The 20,644-nt window shown below is 40.0% G+C and overlaps 2 protein-coding genes across 2 annotated transcripts; both read right to left on the reverse strand.

Annotated features, from left to right (window-relative positions):
* Positions 1-3,475: 3,475 nt before the first annotated feature.
* Positions 3,476-4,769, reverse strand: LOC136754641 (claudin-23-like). The gene has a single exon (XM_066710655.1). The coding sequence runs from the start codon at positions 4,635-4,637 to the stop codon at positions 3,852-3,854; it is 786 nt and encodes a 261-aa protein (XP_066566752.1). The 5' UTR covers positions 4,638-4,769; the 3' UTR covers positions 3,476-3,851.
* A 4,889-nt stretch (positions 4,770-9,658) lies between these two features.
* Positions 9,659-11,518, reverse strand: LOC136754642 (claudin-23). The gene has a single exon (XM_066710656.1). The coding sequence runs from the start codon at positions 11,384-11,386 to the stop codon at positions 10,601-10,603; it is 786 nt and encodes a 261-aa protein (XP_066566753.1). The 5' UTR covers positions 11,387-11,518; the 3' UTR covers positions 9,659-10,600.
* Between the last annotated feature and the right edge of the window lie 9,126 nt (positions 11,519-20,644).

Consider the following 20,644-nt stretch of genomic DNA (forward strand, 5'->3'; position numbering starts at 1 on the left):
AACTCCTTTCTGGTTCCACACAGTATCACCTTATTTTGACTCCTCTTACTACGGACTTGACCAGAAGAGAACTGGCAATTTATTAGGCTAATTAGAAGATCAATGTGATTTTTACTGTGTTTAAGATAGGGACATCTATCAAGCAAGGGACTGCAGATCTCCTTACAAGCTCGGTAATGTAATATTTAGTTTAGTGTAGTTAGCCATGATGCACCCAGATTCAAATTGGAAAACAAAACTGTAGGAGACCCCTCACAGACTGAACTTTTTATGAGGCAAGATTTTGAAAGTACCAGTCGCCATCCTCTGTCACAGTTCTGCATTTTGTCATAAAAGGTTTAACACACAGGAGTTGCAATTTTTTGGGCTTCTCTCACAGGCTTCCACTAATGGTAAAACAATCTACATTTAAAGCAGGAAAAAATGTGACCGTGCACTTACGTTGATCAGTTGTGTCAGTGACTGTGGCTTCTGGATTTAACTAATTTAAACTGGAAATGTCTGCAATGAACTCGAGCTGAGCTTTACCCCTATGTATATGTTTCTGTGCACAAAGATTGTTTAATAATGGTGTTGTCAAAAGCTTGCCCTTAAGGATACTGGTTACTTTTAACTTCTTTATTAAAGGAAAACACATTTTTCCGTTTCAAAAATCATTGTTATTAGCAATAGCAATTGGCAATAGAACACTCTTGTTTAAGACTCTGGAGGCAAATATATGAATACTGAACAATTCATAAGATCTCAATCCTTGAGATTGTCAGTTTTATCTTTACATTGGCTTCTTCTAAAACTAATCTCAAATGTGCATTTTAAACTGCTACTATAAACAATACTTCCTTAGGTTTTTAGATGCAAATCCAATTTGAATTTGGCTGTTTTGCATAACAAGCCAGTGGAAAGTGGTTGAAACCTTGCAGATATATTTATTTTTTTCTCCCTCTGGTACCCAATCGCTTGCTAAATTGCCATATTTGTTCCATATGTAGATTTTAGCCCATACCTTGATTTTCACTCTACATTCATTGATTGATTTTTTTTTTTTTTCCTATCCCATAATTCACTTTTAAAAGTCGACATTTTAAGATTGCATTTATCATTCGCATCTTTATTTTTCCTTTGGTGAATCTCTTTGACTATTCTTAATCATGAACATGAGTTAAAAGGATTGCAGAACCAATGTGGAACATCAAGTAGTGCAGAAAATAAGCACTCCAAAAATGTTGAGAATTTAAATGCGTAAACACTTTCAGTTGAGATTCATACTTCTATAAATAACTGAGTCGATACTGACAAGGTTTCAGCTTCAATGACAAAACATACAGTTCCCTAAGAGTATACTCATGTTTTTGATACTTTAAATACTCATTACATGAATTATGCACTACATTAAGAATATAAGTAGAGACGTGCTTGACTGGTGTCTTCTATTGTTAAATTTCTAAGTGTTGCAGTGAGCAATAACATTATACCCCAATACATCAGTTATTCTCTCTCTCAAACACACACATTTCATTTTTAGCAAAAATAAATAAACAGCCTGAAAGTATAAAACTATTTAAATATCTTAGTTGACATAATGGATGGACAAACTGTAAGACTTTAAGTTAAATCATAGTTTCTTAATTTAAAATGTTCACCTTTTTATTTCAAGTTGTTAAAAGTTCATATTGTTCATATGGCCAAAATCTGAATGCTCATGGACTTGGCCAACATTTGGCCCTAATGTTTTTTTCATTTAGTATGTCATTACTGAGCCCTGATACCAATGGCATGAATATTACATTTAAATATGCAATGTCACTGTCTGCACAAGAGAGGTTTATTGTTCAAAGGTTCAAACGCACTTTTGTGGTGATACGAGGCGTTGAAGATCAGTGATTTTGTGGCGACTTGTTCAAATCTTGTCCGTGGACAGTTTTCGGTCCAGCTCTCTGTATTCGGCTGTTGGCTGTTCCCTTGGCACATCTGGCACAAACATATCATTAGTGATCCTCCTCCAATAAACTGAAAACTGCTCCCAATATAACCCAGGACAATGCAGTAGCCCACCTGAACATCACTACCTGGTGCTTTTATATTGTCTAGCTGGTTAGTGTACCATGCAACTGCAATGATGGATAGAACGCCAGAGGCGATTATCACAAGTCCTCCCAAACCTGCCAGCAGCCAGTTGGGTGAACTTTGCCAGCATCGGACACCAAGACTTGCCAACAGGATGCCAAAGCCTGTTCCAATTACCGATGCTACCATCAGACCTTGGGCAGAGTTGACGATCTTCTCTTTGAAGTACTCAGTGTCCTTCTGCATACAGGTGATCTTGGAAGCTGCCAGCTCTCTGCAGATATCCCACCTGCCCGCCTTGCACTGACCGAATTTCTCTCCAACCAGGAGCTCCTGTGCATATCAGATTGAACAGCCAGGCCAGAGGGGATGAAACCAGCCCAAGAATCATCACAAAGGGGGTCCTCATCATGGGAGAGTACTACTTAGAGTGTAGAAATTTTAAAAGCTGAAATCTCTGCAGTTTGAAGTGACTATTGTGAGATGGGCGTTTTCCAGGAACCAGAGACGGGGGTTGGAATTGTTCTTGTACTTCTGGCACACTGTACTATAGAAAACACAGGTGCCTGGTGTTAGGTTTCTCTTAATAAAGTAGGCTATGTGGAGCTCTAAATGAATTGTATTGATGTAGGATGTTATTATGTATTACCACCTTTACAATTGCAAACTGGTCCCTCCAACTCTAGTAGCTATATTGTAGGCTATCCGAATACAATGTGGCTCCTCCTGGTCTTAAGGTGACCCCCGGAAGGTAGAACAACAATGGCTACAGAGCAAGAAGACCAGTCAGAGGCCTAAGAGAAGGCACAATTAAAATTAATGTCTGACATATCACAGAAAATACTGTTTACAAATGGCTTAAACAAAACAGTGGTTACCTTACCTCAATCCCACATTGGTCCAAAATGCATAAAACAAAATTTCACTTTAGTCGAGGTATATGTATTCCATATATTCATTACAAAATTAAATCAAGGAGATTTTTATGTGCGTTTATTGTCCTTCATTGTATTGATATAAGGAGTATGCGGCCACAACAAATATTTCCAAAAATACATATACTTTATTAGGTAGGCTACACCAGCCTGTATTATTGTGCAATGTTTTATATAATCAACTTTTTCTAAATAATACCAAAATGTTAAAATATCGACTCATGACTACCATAATACAAGTCATATTTTTCCTTGGCCTACACATTCATATAGTGAGCAATATATTACTTTATTCTGTTTCAATAAGCATGGCAGCATCCTTTCAGTTCATATCTATTTTGATACCATTATTTTAAGGTAACTGCAAAAGACTTTCATGTACTTAAAATATTCAACCTCATATAGTATTTAAAACCCAGGATTAAATAATAATAATAATTATTATTATTATTATTATTATTATTATTATTATTATTATTATTATTATTATTATGTTGTTCTATATGGTAAAAAATGACCGAGGCATTGCATAAACTGGGATTTTCCTTAACCACATGCACAGGGACAGTCAGGCTTCCAATCCCAAACACTGGAAAACGATCCAAGACCACTGTGGCCAACAGCACACAATCTTGCATGTCTGTCTCAACAAGGTTATGGTACAGACTACACTTTACCACCTCGTCAATACCCGTATGAACACGTTCTCCGTGTTATAAAAGCAAACCGCATCTGAATCAACAGATCCATAGATGCGTTACAGCTTTCAGTCTGACTTTCTAACATGCCTCAAGTCTTCCCAAAGTCATGGAGGGCTCAGATGTATTGCACTGGTTTCCTCTCTCGCATGGTTCACAGGTCGGCGTCAGCGGGATGATTGCGGACAACGTGGGGTCTGTTCATTTTCTTGGGGGCCCGGAAATCTCCGTCGTCCAGGGAGTCCCTTCTGTAGGGGACACTGCTGTCCGACCGGGTGGTTATGCTGGCGATGTCGATGGGCGGCCTGCTCCTCACCCGGTGGTTGTTGGCTTTCGGCGCCGGTTCCGCGGGGATACGAGGAGACCACGAGTCCCGGGTGTCCCGCTGCTCCCACCTATGGCAGGGGGGGAACATCCCGATGACCAACGCGGCGCCGGCCAGGATCTCCATGATGGCGCCAATGTAGCCCAGGATAAGGCAGTAACCCACACGGATACTCGTCCCAGAGGCGGGGATCTGATTCAATATGGCCGTGTACCAGGCGATCGGGATGAGACACATGACGCCCGACAGGAAAATCAGAATCCCCCCCAGGCCGGCGATTAGCCAACTGGGTCTGTCCGTCCAGCACCGCACGCCGGCCGCAGCCACTCCAAGCCCCACCAATGTGACAAGTAAAGAGGCGACCATCAAGCCCTTGGCCGGGTTAATAACTGCATTTTGGAAGTATGTGGTGTCTTGCTGATTGCATGCGATGGTCCGAGAGGAGTCGGAGCCCTGGCAGATGTCCCAGATGCCCTGTTGCAGAAACATGTCTGTAGCCACACCAGGTATGCTCCTGATCTCTCGCCAGTCTGGGGCTACGGTGGCCGTGAGGTCCAGTATCCATCCACAGGGGGAAAGGACAAGTCCAAAAATCATGAGCGCTGGAGTGCGCATCTTGGTTGTAGGTGTTCATGTGTCTGCAGACTGCCTTTAATCACTGAAGCTTTTAAAACCCGTCCCAGTGAAACCTGCCAGGCTGGAGGGGCGGGTCTGTCCATGGGACACTGCAACAGGTTTCAGGTGTCACTCTGACACGATCTCAATGCACCTGTTATTCAGGAAGGGGAAATGGGGTAAAGGAGGAAGACACTTGACTTGTAATCTGTGGCACGTCATGTGCATTGCAAAATGAAATGCCCATTGGCTTCTCTCATGCATATGAAGTCTCTTTAAAATGCCTGTTGGTATATGGCTAAAATGCATGCAAAACAGCTGTGTGGTGGACAAGTTTCCCATCTCCTCTATGACGCTCTCAGATACAGCCATTCAAAAGGCAGACTTTGCTGATAGTAACCTATGATTATTATCAATAAAAAAATCATGCAGATTAATTGCATGGGTATATTATATTATAAAGTGGTAGTTTTTTATTTTGTAGGTTTCTTTTTTTAGAATGATAACCAAAGTAAAACACCTTTCTCAGTTTACTCACCTAAATAACGGTGATTTACTTAATCCAAACTATTAATATTATTACCGTTTTAAAACACAAAATAGCTGACCTGCATTACTATATATTTTTAGCATAAGCCTTTAACAGTAGGCTATATAAAATGCAGTGCATATATTCTTTGGACTTTATTCACTTTTTCAGTTTAGTTAAATTAATCTGATGTTCTCTCTACATTTACAGGGGAATATTTTCAGTACATTTATAATGAATAAACAGAAAACTCTTGAAAATATGGCAACCTCTTGTGACCAGGTTTTTAGTTTTATGACAATTTTGTGCTGGATTGCTGGAATTGTTAATTAAACCAGATTTGATTGAAGTATTTCTTGTGGCTTATTTGAATCCTATAATTATGTAATTTTAACAGTGATTAAACATGTGATTAATTGGTGCAAAATAGATTATTCATGTTTTAAAAAATATATAGTTTGACAGCGCAAATTTATTATTATTATTATTATTATTATTATTATTATTATTATTATTATTAATTAATGATATGTGAAACTTGAGACGTGTTCAGATTCTTGACACAGGTTTCTGTGTGCTGCTGTAAATGAGAGATCTATTTTCTTTCAGAATCACACTTTTGTGAAGCTGATCTGTGGGGCAAATGCCTTTCAGATACTCTGGGTGATCAGGTCAAAATCTGAGCACCCACAGATTTGGCCCTAATGTTTTTCTCATTTAGTATGTCATTACTGAGCCCTGATACCAGAGGCATGAATATTACATTTAAATATGCAATGTGACTGCGCAAAGAAAGGTTTAATGTTCAAAGGTCGGTATCCAAAGCATTTTTGTGGTGAAATGAAATGTTATGCATCTTCTGTGGTGAGGATCGGCGATTTTGTGGGGAGTTTTGTGGTCAAAGCCTGTTCCAATTACCGATGCTACCATCAGACCTTGGACAGAGTTGTCGATCTTCCAGGGCTGGACAATAATTCTAATCAATATATATCGCGATATATATATATATATATATATATATATATATATATATATATAATTTATTTATTTATTTATTTATTTATTTTTTCAATAACGGTGATATGATTTTTAAACACATTTCCGATATTTCAATATACATTACAGCATTTGTATCTGACTGACGTCAGGGCGCAGCCGTCAGAAAAAGCAGAAAGAGCAGAACAAAATTGGCTACTTGCGTGATGACACACCACAGACACGCAGCCAGTGCTCAGCAGTAGTAGGCTAAGCTCTAACTCTGCATGTTTTAGCTACAAAATGAGTACCCCTGACCGCAATACAAATATGACTGAACAAGCTTCCACAAATGAGGAGAAAGCAAACGGAATAGAAAGACTAATTCAGTGGGGTGGAAGTGGTTCAGTTATCTAAGATCTGATAAACTTCAGGTTTCGGTGTGCTGCAAAATGTGCCGGAGAGTGGTGTCGACTAGCAGCGGAAACACATCAAATTTGTTCCACCATCTGAAGCAGTTCCACCCGATAGAATATTCTGAGTGTTAGAAAATGAGGCACCATAAAAGTTTAAGCCAACCTGTCCCTGAAACATCACCACCACCCCCATCCGCAACACCAGCTGTGTCAAAAAAGAAACCCATGCAGCAAACAGATGGCTGCATTCATGCCTCATGACAAACAGTCTAAACGTCATACATTACTAAGGCTGTTACAAACGTCTTGGCTAAGGACATGATGCCGTTTAGTATGGTTGAAAACGTGGGCTTCAGGAAAATGATGTCAGTCATTGACCCCAGATACGAGCCCCCTGGCCGAAAATATTTTTCATGCACAGCTATACCTACACTTTATGGTGAAGTTAGGGAAAGGGTGGAGGAGCAACTGAAGTCAGTGTCGTATTTTGCAACCACAGCTGACTTATGGTCAAGCCGAACCTCGGAACCATACTTGAGCCTGACAGTCCACTTTATTGACCAAGATTGGAAGCTTGTCAGCTTATGCCTCCAGATGGTCTACTTTCCTGAGGATCACACGGGCGAAGCAATTGCAGCCGGACTTACGGATGCGCTCGCCTCCTGGGGACTCAGCGAGGACCACCAGGTCTGCATCGCCACAGATAGCGGGACCAAAATCATCAAAGCCGCTGAGTTGAACAGATGGACAAGACTGCAATGCTTCGGGCACCGACTGAACTCTGCTATTGGTAAGTTATACACAGTTAATATAAATGTTAGTGTTATGTTGTTTTGTTTATGGTATGAGGATATATTACTAAAATCATTGCAGTAACAAAAAGGCGATATGCTTAACAAAAAATAGGCCTAACCTAAACGTAGCTTATCATAGCAGTGCTTGTATGTTTTTGATAGCTACTTTTATATTGTTTATATTCTTTTTATATTCACACAATTTTATTGTGTGCCATTTATTCTTGCTTTATGGTTGTTGCATGCCATGTCATAAGAATTTCATGGAGCATGTGTTATACTGTGCATTTTATTTGATAAATAACACACTTGAGTTCTGTATTGTGTAGACTATGACTATGGAGCCTTGTGCTGCTCTCTTTAGTGGCTGCTCCGCTACTGATCATAAAGCTCCATACCAAACCCAGAAACTAGATATTACTTAGTACTTAGTTGGCCTATAGTTTTGATTAGGTGATTTCATTCCCCCTATTTAAGTGATTTTATAGGCTATTAATTTAATCTTTAGTCAAGACATACATATTTGTATGGATTATACATACAGCAATTATCTCAATTAAATTAAAAGGTGTTTTACTGGCATGGGAACAGATGTTTACTTTGCCAAATCAGGTGTGAAATAAAAACAAACAAAAAATATGTAAGCAGGAGAACTGTGATTTTGCTGTAAGAATAATATAAATAAACGGAAAATTGTATTTAAAATATAAATACAAATGAGAACTATATATTGAAATATTTTTCTCTCTCTGTCTACAGAGAAAGTTAACCAAGACAAGTGAGTGTACAGAGCAGTTGGGGTCTGTAAAAGGGTGGTGGCTGCCTTCTCCTATTCCTGGAAGAAGAAATGGGGCCTTGCAGCTGCTCAGAAGGAGTATCACTTGCCAAAGCACAAGCTCATCAGTGAAACACCAACAAGATGGGGCTCCCATCAACAAATGGTGAAGCGGGTTCTGGAGCAGAAAAGGGCCATCACAGAGGTCCTCTCAAAGGACAAGAAGACCAGGTCGCTGGTTCCTACCTGGCAAGATGTGGATGTTTTAGAGTCTATAGATGCAGCTCTAAGCCCACTCCTCGAATTCACTAATGCCTTGTCCGGTGAGACCTATGTCAGTGTCATTCCTAAAACCAGTGATGCATCTCTTCAACACCTCCATCTTGAAGGAAGCAGAGGACGACACAGAGCTCACCAGGACCATAAAGACAACAGTCATAGGATACCTCAACGAAAAGTATGATGACCCAGCCATGTATGATCTACTTGACATGGCATACCTTGTTGACCCAAGATTCAAGCTTCAGTACACTCAGGAGGAGAAGAGAGAATACATAAAAGAGAGAGCTGTGTTGGAGATGCTGAAGGGAGAGAGAGCTGTTGTGGTAAGGGAAGAGGAGTCCAGAGAAGAAGGCATGGGAGATGTATTTCTTGCCAGAAACCTCTAGAGCCTGTCATAGGATGCCATCAACCCTCAGCAATGTCCCTGTCCCAGCAACATGTTTTTGTTGTTACTCACTCTTTTTTTCTGTTTTCTGCAGCAACTCTGAGCACTTTTCATATTCTTTATCCTGGCTGAAGCACTTTTGTTTCAATCTATAAAAATAATATAATCAGCCTATGTTATAGTTTAAAGTTAAAGATATTAATATTAATAAGGTGAGAGTCTTAGGTTTATTTCACAGTGATTTCACATTTCTTGCTTGTATGAAGGCTAAATACAAATAAAAGGTGAACATTAATTTATTTGTAATATTTTAGATATAAAAACAGTACATAGTTTTATAGTAGGAGTTTCATAGACTTGGCAAATTATTTTTCAGAAGTTTGTAAGTACAGACATCCGTTGTGGGTGTTCTTGGCAGTTTTTCTGAAGCTTTTATTATTGTTCATATCGATATCGGAATTATATCGTATTGACCGAAATTAAGATATATAGCGTGATATAAATTTTGGCCATATCGTCCACCCCTGCGATCTTCTCTTTGAAGTACTTAGAGTCCTACTGCATACAGGTGATCTTGGAAGCTGCCAGCTCTCTGCAGATATCCCACAGGCCCTGGTGTATAACTTCACGCACCTGCCACTAAGGCTGTTCTACATATTTTAGTCCGCCTGCATTACAAATACCTTGCAAAACAAGTTATGTTCTAGGCACAACCCTGAAGTGGGTGTGGAGGGCAATGAGATACTTCCGTAGTAAAGTACAATGCAATAGTTTGTTTACCAGAGTCAGGTCAGCATTACAGCCTAAATTGATCCGAAATGCAGAACAAATTTCACTTGTTACATATATTCATTACAAATGAAACTAAGGAGATTTTAATTTATTGTCCTTCACTGCATTGATATAATCTCACAAGGACTATGCTGTTACAACAAAAAATTTCAAAAATACATTTGCTTTATTAGGTAGTCTACAATGGCCAGCATTATAATTATAATCATAACTTTTCCAAACAATACCAAAATGTTAAAATATCTACTCATGACTACTATAATACAACAGTCATATTGTCCATGGCCTACACATTCAGATAGTGAGCAAAAATATTACTTTCTTCTATTCAATAAGCATGGCAGCATCCTTTTAATTCAGATCTACTTTGACACCATTATTTTAGGAGAGATTAACTGCAAAGGAAAATTCCATATACTTTAATATTAAACTTTAAAATATTTTAATCTCAGGATTAAAAAAATAATAATAAAAAAAAGCGTAATTTATAAAGTATCCAAGGCATTGCATAAACAGGGATCTTCCTTAACCAGGTTTAGTTCACAGGGACAGTCTGTCTTCAGGGGCTCTAGTCCAGCCCAGTTTGATGACATTGATTGATTGATGCAGTTTTGGCAATCAGTCTGGTCCTTATGTTGATTGTTGTTACATCTGTATAGGGTAGACTAATATGTAGGCTCTCCGTCAGAGAAGTAGACATACCAGTTCCAAATGTTACAGAATAGAAGGTATTCACAGAAATGCACAGGAGTTGAAAACCAATCCCAAACATTGGAAAACCATCAAATACCACTCTGGCCAACATCACACGAGATTGCATCTGTCTCACCACGGTCAGCGTTATGGACTACACTTTAACATTTCGTTAATACTCGTATGAATAAAAGCAAACCGCGTCTGCAGCAATAGACACTGATGCGTTACAGCTTTCAGTCTGACTTTCTAACATGCCTCAAGTCTTCCCAAAGTCATGGAGGGCTCAGATGTATTGCACTGGTTTCCTCTCTCGCATGGTTCACAGGTCGGCGTCAGCGGGATGATTGCGGACAACGTGGGGTCTGTTCATTTTCTTGGGGGCCCGGAAATCTCCGTCGTCCAGGGAGTCCCTTCTGTAGGGGACACTGCTGTCCGACCGGGTGGTTATGCTGGCGATGTCGATGGGCGGCCTGCTCCTCACCCGGTGGTTGTTGGCTTTCGGCGCCGGTTCCGCGGGGATACGAGGAGACCACGTGTTCATGGTGTCGCCCTCCTCCCACTTCCGGCAACATGGAAACAACCAGATGACCAACGCGGCGCCGGCCAAGATCTCCATGATGGCGCCAATGTAGCCCAGGATAAGGCAGTAACCCGCACTGATACTCGTCCCAGAGGCGGGGATCTGATTCAATATGGCCGTGTACCAGGCGATCGGGATGAGACACATGACGCCCGACAGGAAAATCAGAATCCCCCCCAGGCCGGCGATTAGCCAACTGGGTCTGTCCGTCCAGCACCGCACGCCGGCCGCAGCCACTCCAAGCCCCACCAATGTGACAAGTAAAGAGGCGACCATCAAGCCCTTGGCCGGGTTAATAACTGCATTTTGGAAGTATGTGGTGTCTTGCTGATTGCATGCGATGGTCCGAGAGGAGTCGGAGCCCTGGCAGATGTCCCAGATGCCCTGTTGCAGAAACATGTCTGTAGCCACACCAGGTATGCTCCTGATCTCTCGCCAGTCTGGGGCTACGGTGGCCGTGAGGTCCAGTATCCATCCACAGGGGGAAAGGACAAGTCCAAAAATCATGAGCGCTGGAGTGCGCATCTTGGTTGTAGGTGTTCATGTGTCTGCAGACTGCCTTTAATCACTGAAGCTTTTAAAACCCGTCCCAGTGAAACCTGCCAGGCTGGAGGGGCGGGTCTGTCCATGGGACACTGCAACAGGTTTCAGGTGTCACTCTGACACGATCTCAATGCACCTGTTATTCAGGAAGGGGAAATGGGGTAAAGGAGGAAGACACTTGACTTGTAATCTGTGGCACGTCATGTGCATTGCAAAATGAAATGCCCATTGGCTTCTCTCATGCATATGAAGTCTCTTTAAAATGCCTGTTGGTATATGGCTAAAATGCATGCAAAACAGCTGTGTGGTGGACAAGTTTCCCATCTCCTCTATGACGCTCTCAGATACAGCCATTCAAAAGGCAGACTTGCTGATATTATAATTCAGTGGTTCTCAAACCTGTCCAGGAGTACCACCTACTCTGCTGGTTTTTCTTCCAACCGAGCTCTCAATTAAATGTAATGAATCAGAGCCCTTTAATTATTTTAACAGTAAGTTAAGTATAAAATTGTAGCCTATAAGGAAATTGTTATTAAGGAGCCAACTTTTTATCAGTTACACAATTTAGAGATTATTATTTTTATTTCTTGGCAGACGACCTTATCCAAGGCGACTTACAACATAAGTGTAATACAAAGTGAAAGAGAGATTCAAATGTAATCAAATTACTTACATTAAGGGTGCAACCAAGTAATTTCGAGCTCAGCTGGTGTTCTTCCAGGACCAGAATCGAGAACCACTAAAACATTAAGACTATTATTATTTTGAAACACTTGTGGGTGGTTCAACGGACAAAAACAAAGTGGTATGCGATCTCCGTGAAGGTGAATTTCAGTATCATAGAAACACATCAAGCTTGAGAGGTATCACTTAAAAGCCAAATGTTCAATGTGCTAGTCAAGGCGCTGTCCTGTGTCAGTCATTATATAGAGGAGCAGCAGTGGCGGGGCCACAACATTTTGAATGGGGTGGCCGAGGGGGACACAGACCCAATTTAGGGGGGGAGGGGGGCATTCTTAATCGATGCAAGGTGGATGTGAATGATTCAGCTTAGGTTTTGTACATACCTGTATTCAAATAATGAATAATTCAATTCCAAAAGTATTATTAGCATTTGCATTGAAGGTTAAGCTTTTATATAAGGGTAGCTTAGCGTATATTTCAGCAGCAGTAAATCAAGATGCCACGTTAGCTAGCTTGTGGATAACTAGTTAAAACAGCAAAATAATATATGTGCAAATGCATGTAAATCCACACTGGCTGAACTTGACGACCAACCTATTCAGTCCGTGTTCGTGTTGTCTTCACACTCCGCTTTGACGCCGACAGCCTCGCTGAGTCACTGTCCATGACTCGGCCTTTCTGCCTCCAGGCTCTCAGCACTGTGTGAAAGCCGAAATCTGGGCGCGTTTACACGGCCAATTTCTGATCCGGATCAAATGCATAGGATCCACGGTGTCACGGCTACGCTGCCATTTGATCAGTAGGGATGGGCGGATCGATCCAAAGTATCGATACTTCCGATCCTGACGTTTCATTTTTGAGAGTCGATACTCACATAAAAATATCGATACCAGGTGTTTTCTTTAGCCAGTGATTTTTTTTTTAAACTAAATGTGTATCAGATATTGAAAAGTGAAAATAAAATGAAATGTAGCAAATTGTTGTTCATAGGAATTACTTCTCTTCATATAAGGTTTAAAAACCTTGCATTTCGTGACAGACAATGTGGAAACTATGAAAAAGCAAATGCTCACTGAAAGTCCATCAGCTACTGCAGAGTCACACCGCCAGGCTGCACCTCAGCACCTGCGCCAAGGCAGGAGAGTTAATGAGCCAAAGAAGGGAAAAAATATCAACGTGCTGTTGTTTCTAGACAAAAACCTATCAATGGGGAAAGAATCAAGGTAGAATTCTTGATTTCACTTCAGGGTATCTGATTAGCCCAAATTGTCAGTTGAAGTGTGTGAAGAATAACACCTGAAAAGGGTAATAATATAATTGAACACTTGTTGAACGTTATTGAACAATTGAACGTGTTGAACAAGAGAAGTCTGATTATTGGTAGTTTATTTAATACTAATGCAAAGGCTTTCAAATATAATTTTTGATGTCTGTCAGCATTTACCCATTTTCACTGTAGAAATCACAAAGATTTCCCCTTTTTATGTACATAAGAAGACTTTTAAAAGTATCGGTATTGGTATTGGGATACTGGCATTGGTATTACTTGGTATCGGATCGAAAAGAAAATCAGTGGTATCGCCCATCCCAATGATCAGGGTCAATTTTCAGCCGCCACAGGGGTCTTCGCATGCGCACTAGCACGCAAGGCCAAACTTAATTATATGCATATATTAAATTAGCCCTTTATAACACGGCTATATCAAAAACGGTCGTTTGATCTCCTTACGAATTATTGTAACATGTAAAACCAATGCACGTTTATTTTTTTGGCAACCGATGCAGAATATTTGTTGCAAACATAAAATAAGTTTTAAATTAAAATACAATTATTTATATATATATATATATATATATATATATATATATAATGCTAAGATAAAGTAACCAGCCATTTAGTGTTAATTTGAACTATTTTACTTATAATAAGGGAAGTAGGGAACGATCACTCATCTGCTCCACTGATGCACATCTGCCACCTGCTTTTAAAACGCCACCGCATTAAGTCCAAATTTCATTTTAAATATACCTCAGTGACTGTAAAACCCTGAACGCAGGAACAGTGGAAAGACGTCCAAAACTGAAAAATACTTATTCTGGGCTTTCAGAAACTTGTGTTACTATTACATAGTGTAAATAATATGAATACTTAACTTTAGTACTAATAATAATACAAATAATAAATACACATTTTCTACAGTTTGTTAAACTTAACAGAATTTGTAAAAGTAATAGTGGCTTTAAGGTACAATAGTGCTACAATAGTTTAAAGCTGGGGAACTATTTCTGGAACTGGGAATAGACCCCCAAACTGGGGTCCCCATTGCCACAATGTCATATCTGCATGCAATGTGAGCGTTCCGGGGATGGGTTTCTCTGATTTAAAAGACTGGCCCCGAAATAATTTCTGGCCCAATTGACAGTCGTTTCATGCTGGGGAATGACTCGAATTTAAAATCAGGTGTCACTCGAATTAGAGGATCAGGTGTCAAGATAGTGTTTTTTCTGCGGCTTAAATGAATTCCCAATCAAATTGCTGAACCATCTTTCTTATTTCATTGGTTACAGGGAATGCTCATAATTTCTATTACTTTGTATTCACTCAGAGCTGAATTTGTGGTCGATATTTGTGTTATAATACTAATGTTTTTGGTAATATCACATGTTTAAATTATCCACAGATATCGTTTTTGTTATGTTTGCTTTTTATTATTCATTTAGACTATATTCTTGTAGAGAAATGATTGCCTGCCTCGGTTCCACTGTCTGGTTCTTTCATGTCTTGGCCTGATTGACATTCCCTGTAGCCAATAAAATAAGAGTAAAGACGGTTCAGCCATTTGATTGGCTATTATATTAAGTCCCAGAAAAAACACACTCTGATACCGGACACCGATTTTGAGTGACTCCTGATGCCTGACATTAAATTTGAGTTGATGGGTGTTATGAAATATGAGTGTAATAACTAACGCTGAATAGTGAGGATATCCTAATATTGACCCCGTACTGCAGTACAATGGTTTTACTTCCTATATTGAGCCTTTAAAAGTATATCAAATGTAATGCAGGTTTTCTTTTAACTCTAATCACTTTGTCAGTTTTGTTAAATTAATCCTATGATCTGACTGCATAGTGCATTTCCATGGGGACCTTTTTCAGTACATTTATGTAGTGAAATTGTTAATTAAACCAGATTTGATTGAAGTATTTCCTTGGGATTATTTTACATCCTATAATTATCTAGAATTATGCGATTTTAACATGATTGTTTTAAAATGAGAGAAACCGTGATTTAAACATAATAGTTTGACAGCCCTAGTTTATATTATTGTTATAAATGATGTGATGTGAAACTTGAGACGTGTTTCTTAACAGGTTTCTGCATGCTACTGTAAGGGAGAGTCCTATTTTCTTGCAGAGCCACATTCTTGTGAAGCTGATCTGTAGGCAAATGCCTTTCAGATACTCTGGAATGTGACTCTGCAAGAAAACATGTCACCCCCTCCCTACAGCAGAAACCTTTTGAGAGTTTCTGTTAGGCAGCGTCTGCAACGGCTCGTTCAAAAGAGTGAAACAGAGAAGAGTGCTCCTTTTTAATGAAATTCCTCAGACACAATAGTTCTGAATTCTACCATTTATATTCTGGCCTTTTTAAAAACATGCTAACACTAAGGAATGCACATGCCAAAACATGTACTACTGGGATGTTATCTATAATGGCTTATTTAAAGCATTTTATTGTATGTATAGTTTATTCAAGCTGAATTAGTAGGAAGAATATTAATGACTAAATGCCATATTTAGGAAGCAGTAGAAAGTCAAAATATTTAAATACATTTTTCTGTTTGTGAGAAAGTTCTATTTAGTTTGATCTTGCGTATAATATCAGATTATAAATTGGTTACAGTATCTTAAAAGGAATGAAGACAAACAAGAAGTAATCTGCTGTTTACTTAAGGGTTGAATGTTGTTAAACCTGTGTAGTAATTTTGCAAATAACTCATGTGACACTTGAAAAAACCCCAGACTGTGTTTATATTTAGTGTCAGATCTCATTCAAATATACATATTCCTTTTCAGTATGAAAGCAGTCACTTAAGCTGTGTCTATTTGGACTCCGTTTCAATCTGCTAAAAACGATTCCATGCTGAAGTGGTTTGCAATGTCAGACCTTAAGGCCACGATACACTATGAAATTTCCATGAAATCGGATTTCTTGGAAATTTCATAATGTATCATGGCCTTTACAGACTTATCTGGATGTTGCCAGTTTTCTTTTAATAAATCTGCCTACTCGACCTGTTTTTCTGGTAATAGTGTACATGTTATAGTGTACATAACAATTACTAGACTTTTTGAACAACACTTGGTATAGCCACACCTGCTGGTAATATATTGAATATGCACATGATTAAAATAAATAAATGCGTAAATTAATTGGGATAAAAAAACATAGAAGTTTATTTATGATTTAACAATTGTGCATAAAGCTGGGATTTAACCTAATACTTTAGCATTTGTGGTAAATTTTGAATTAGATCCAGAAGGCAGGGTGACCTAATCCAGGACAGACTGGATGAGACCGAAATCCACATAATCACACATCCACCTGAGCTTGCATTGCTCCTATATACCCCTTATTTGTTTATACTCGGCTCACTACATCCATCTATGTGTATTTGCATGTTTGAACTGGGTAATAGTTGGCTGCCCTGCTGTAAAATCCTTGTACAATGGAGGCAGTTGCAGATGCACCTTTGCTGCTGTCAATCCCGTGGGTGATAGGGCTGAGGCTGTTTTACCAATCTTTAGAGTTAAATATTTTTGCTTTTTCTGTCCTAATGTCTTGGGCTGACTCCCTATGCACCATATTCCTGAAGAGGGAAAAATGACCTTTCCCAAGAGACAGACTGGACTCTGCATTAACTATGTAATGGCCCGGGAGTAGCACTCACTTTGCAGGCTGGGTGCAGCTCTCGTTTGGTGACAGGTTTGCCAGTCAGGCCTGCAGACACAAGGTCGGATGCTCCTTCTGTTCTGGGTGAGCTTTGGAAGCATGTCACTCTAGGACTTATTGCCATTTACTGTAAGACACAATGTTTGTTTGTTAGGTTCTAAGTAACAGAAAACATTTCCCATGCCCAATCAGATTTATCTGGACAAAAAACAAAAAAAACACGGAGATGTAAATGTGTGAAAAACCACAGGGTGGCAGTAAAGACTGGGAAGCTTCACACTCTTGAACTCTTAAAGGGGAACTCCACTGAAAATCCATATTTTCTCAGGTTATTCTATAAGTAGAAACATATTCTGTGGAGTGAGTTTTTCATGTCCAGCTCATTCTATGAACCAGAAATTGGAAAAACATGCCATGACATCACCATGTAGGCTACAGCAGACTGTGCACGCTCTTTGGAGAACACGTGTGTGCAGTTCGCACTCTGCTGTAGCCGACACAGCAGTGCCTGGAATTAAATGATCATGTAAAATAATTGCGACAGTTCTGGGTGGTGAAACTTTTTGTGACTGAATAAGTTTCTTCTTAAAGAAAAACCTGAGAAATTATGGATGGATGTCACATTAACCTGTGCATTGAGATTTGGTTATGTGCAAAACATTTTGAAAGTTTAATTACACAAATGAATACACAGTGAATTCCATTAAAAAAACTCAAGTTGGTTGTTTCTGCTAAAGACTGCGCAGATGCGTGTGGAATCTAATTAGGGTTAGTCAGTTCCAAGGATCCCATTTGAGTACTACCCATCTAACAATATATTATACACAAACACACATTTAACAGAGACCCAGATCCTAGTGAAGAATTGAAAATACTATTTTATTGGTAAAAGTATTTTACATTACAATAAAAAACATTCAAACAAATATTAATACTCATGATTAAAATTTTTAAAAATCAATTCTTAAAATAACTTAAAAATTGTAAAATCTTTGTGATTAAACGTAAACAAAATAAATGAACTTCAAATAAACAAGTGCACAAAACAACAAAATAAACATGATTAAAGCAAACTGCTACCAACAAAAAAAGTCAAATACATTGAAAATAACTGAAAATGCACTGGACAAAATAAAAAAACAATTAAAAGGTAAAAATAAAAAACAAACCAAAACGGTCCAATTTAAAATTAAATCCAAAACGGTCAATGTATTTGACAAAAAAATAGAACAAAACTGAACCAAAAAAAACCCAAACAACTAGTGTTTTAAAAACAACTAAATCTTTAAAAACAGTTAAAATTCATTTTTAAAAGTCATTTTAAAAAGCAATCATTCATAAAATAGTTAAAAGATCTTGGACTCGGGCTCCAGCAGGGGGAGATGACCGTCCCCGGAGGTGGGTCCCATCATGGGATCCTGAGCTCCCCCAGATCTTGTATATGCCAGTTCTTATAGGCTTCCTCCTTGCCCCTCTGATGGACCTCCAGAAGAATTGAAAAGCAGGATATCAATAGGATGGAGTGCATGCAGAAGACATTACTTCCTGCGAGGGCAGTGTCTGACCGGTGTGGACCCCAGAGCTCACCGACACCCGCTCACGGCAGGCAAAGAAAAAACAGCAGCTAAGATGACACAGAGAGGAGCATGCTGGGAACGACAGGAGATAGACACCCATGGAACACAACAACAAAGGTGTGTGCATGTGTATCAGTGTGAGGCTGTGTATTTGCATGCTAATCTGTGTGTGTGAGAGATGCAGTCCTACACAGCCAGTGGGATGCACGAGGAACACAGATAGAGGCCGAGTTCCATAGACACATTTATTGGAGCAGATCCACAGGTGACAGTGACACAGGAATCTGTACAGTACAAAAAACAAAAAGCACGCCGAGACAAAGTACACAAACTGGCACCAGCGTGATCCCACTGAGTTGTAGGTTAGCATTGGGACGGCATGGGCCGGGATGTGCTGCTGATACAGGAGACGTGCGGGTGAGGTCAGGTTGGGTCAGAGCCGGACTACAGGACGGGCCGGGGCTGCTGGGTGAGCAGGAGTCCGAAGCGCTTCTTCACCGTGACCCGGTGCCGGGAGAACTTATCATCCGGGGAGAAGCGGGCCGGGTGGGCCGAGCTGGTGGGCTGACCTGACGGGTCCAGCTTCTGAGATGGGAAGAGGGGGTTAATACAGACGCACTGACTGACTGGAAATGTTGGTACATTAGCACTGCACAGAGACAGACTGCCTGACTGAATTACTACTGTGCAAAATCACTACTGCCCAAGACAGGGAGAGAAAGTGAATGCAGACACACTGACTGACTGGACACTACAGTACATTAACACTGCACTGAGAGAGAGAGGGTTAATACAGTACAGACACACTGACTGACTGGACACTACAGTACATTAACACTGCACTGAGAGAGAGAGGGTTAATACAGTACAGACACACTGACTGACTGGACACTACAGTACATTAACACTGCACTGAGAGAGAGAGGGTTAATACAGTACAGACACACTGACTGACTGGACACTACAGTACATTGACACTGCACTGAGAGAGAGAGGGTTAATACAGACACACTGGACACTACAGTACAGTAACTGCACTGAGAGAGAGAGGGTTAATACAGTACAGACACACTGACTGACTGGACACTACAGTACAGTAACTGCACTGAGAGAGAGAGGGTTAATACAGTACAGACACACTGACTGACTGGACACTACAGTACATTAACACTGCACTGAGAGAGAGAGGGTTAATACAGTACAGACACACTGACTGACTGGACACTACAGTACATTAACACTGCACTGAGAGAGAGAGGGTTAATACAGTACAGACACACTGACCGACTGGACACTACAGTACATTAACACTGCACTGAGAGAGAGAGGGTTAATACAGTACAGACACACTGACTGACTGGACACTACAGTACATTGACACTGCACTGAGAGAGAGAGGGTTAATACAGTACAGACACACTGACTGACTGGACACTACAGTACATTAACGGTACACAGTCATTGTTGCTACTTTTAACGCACAGGCCACTACAACTACTACTGCAGCCCTTAGACTGCTGCTACTGCAAGGATAACGGGTATTGTTAATAGCAGCACAACTCCAAACACAAAGTTACTACTACTACTACATATTCCCCCTCTTACACTACTGCTTGTAGTGACAATAATAAAATCACTGATGAGGTCAAATCTTACATGGAGAGGACTTACCTTCAGCGTGTAAACTCTGTCCCCATTCTCGTTCAAGTAGAACTGCAGAAACATGGCGGCGTCCAAACGCAAGAATAAATAATAATTGTAATACTATTTGTAATGTGAAGAGATTCGGAATCTATGTCTGTCTTTTCGTATCGATTCAAAAGCGAGGAGCCGGACGCAGCCAAGCAGAAACACGTGTTATGATTGTTGTCCTCTTCCCGTCTAGCAACAAAAGGTGCACTTCCGGTCTACCGCTTCTGTTCACGAACAGCTTGCCGGGAAATGTAGTTTTCCTTCGCCTTATGTTTGTAGTCTTTCCCAAAGCTTCGTGTTCTATTGAGTGCTGTAAAGTACATGCCAGTC

The sequence above is a fragment of the Amia ocellicauda genome, chromosome 8 (genome assembly GCF_036373705.1).
Source record: "Amia ocellicauda isolate fAmiCal2 chromosome 8, fAmiCal2.hap1, whole genome shotgun sequence".
Lineage (NCBI taxonomy): Eukaryota > Metazoa > Chordata > Actinopteri > Amiiformes > Amiidae > Amia > Amia ocellicauda.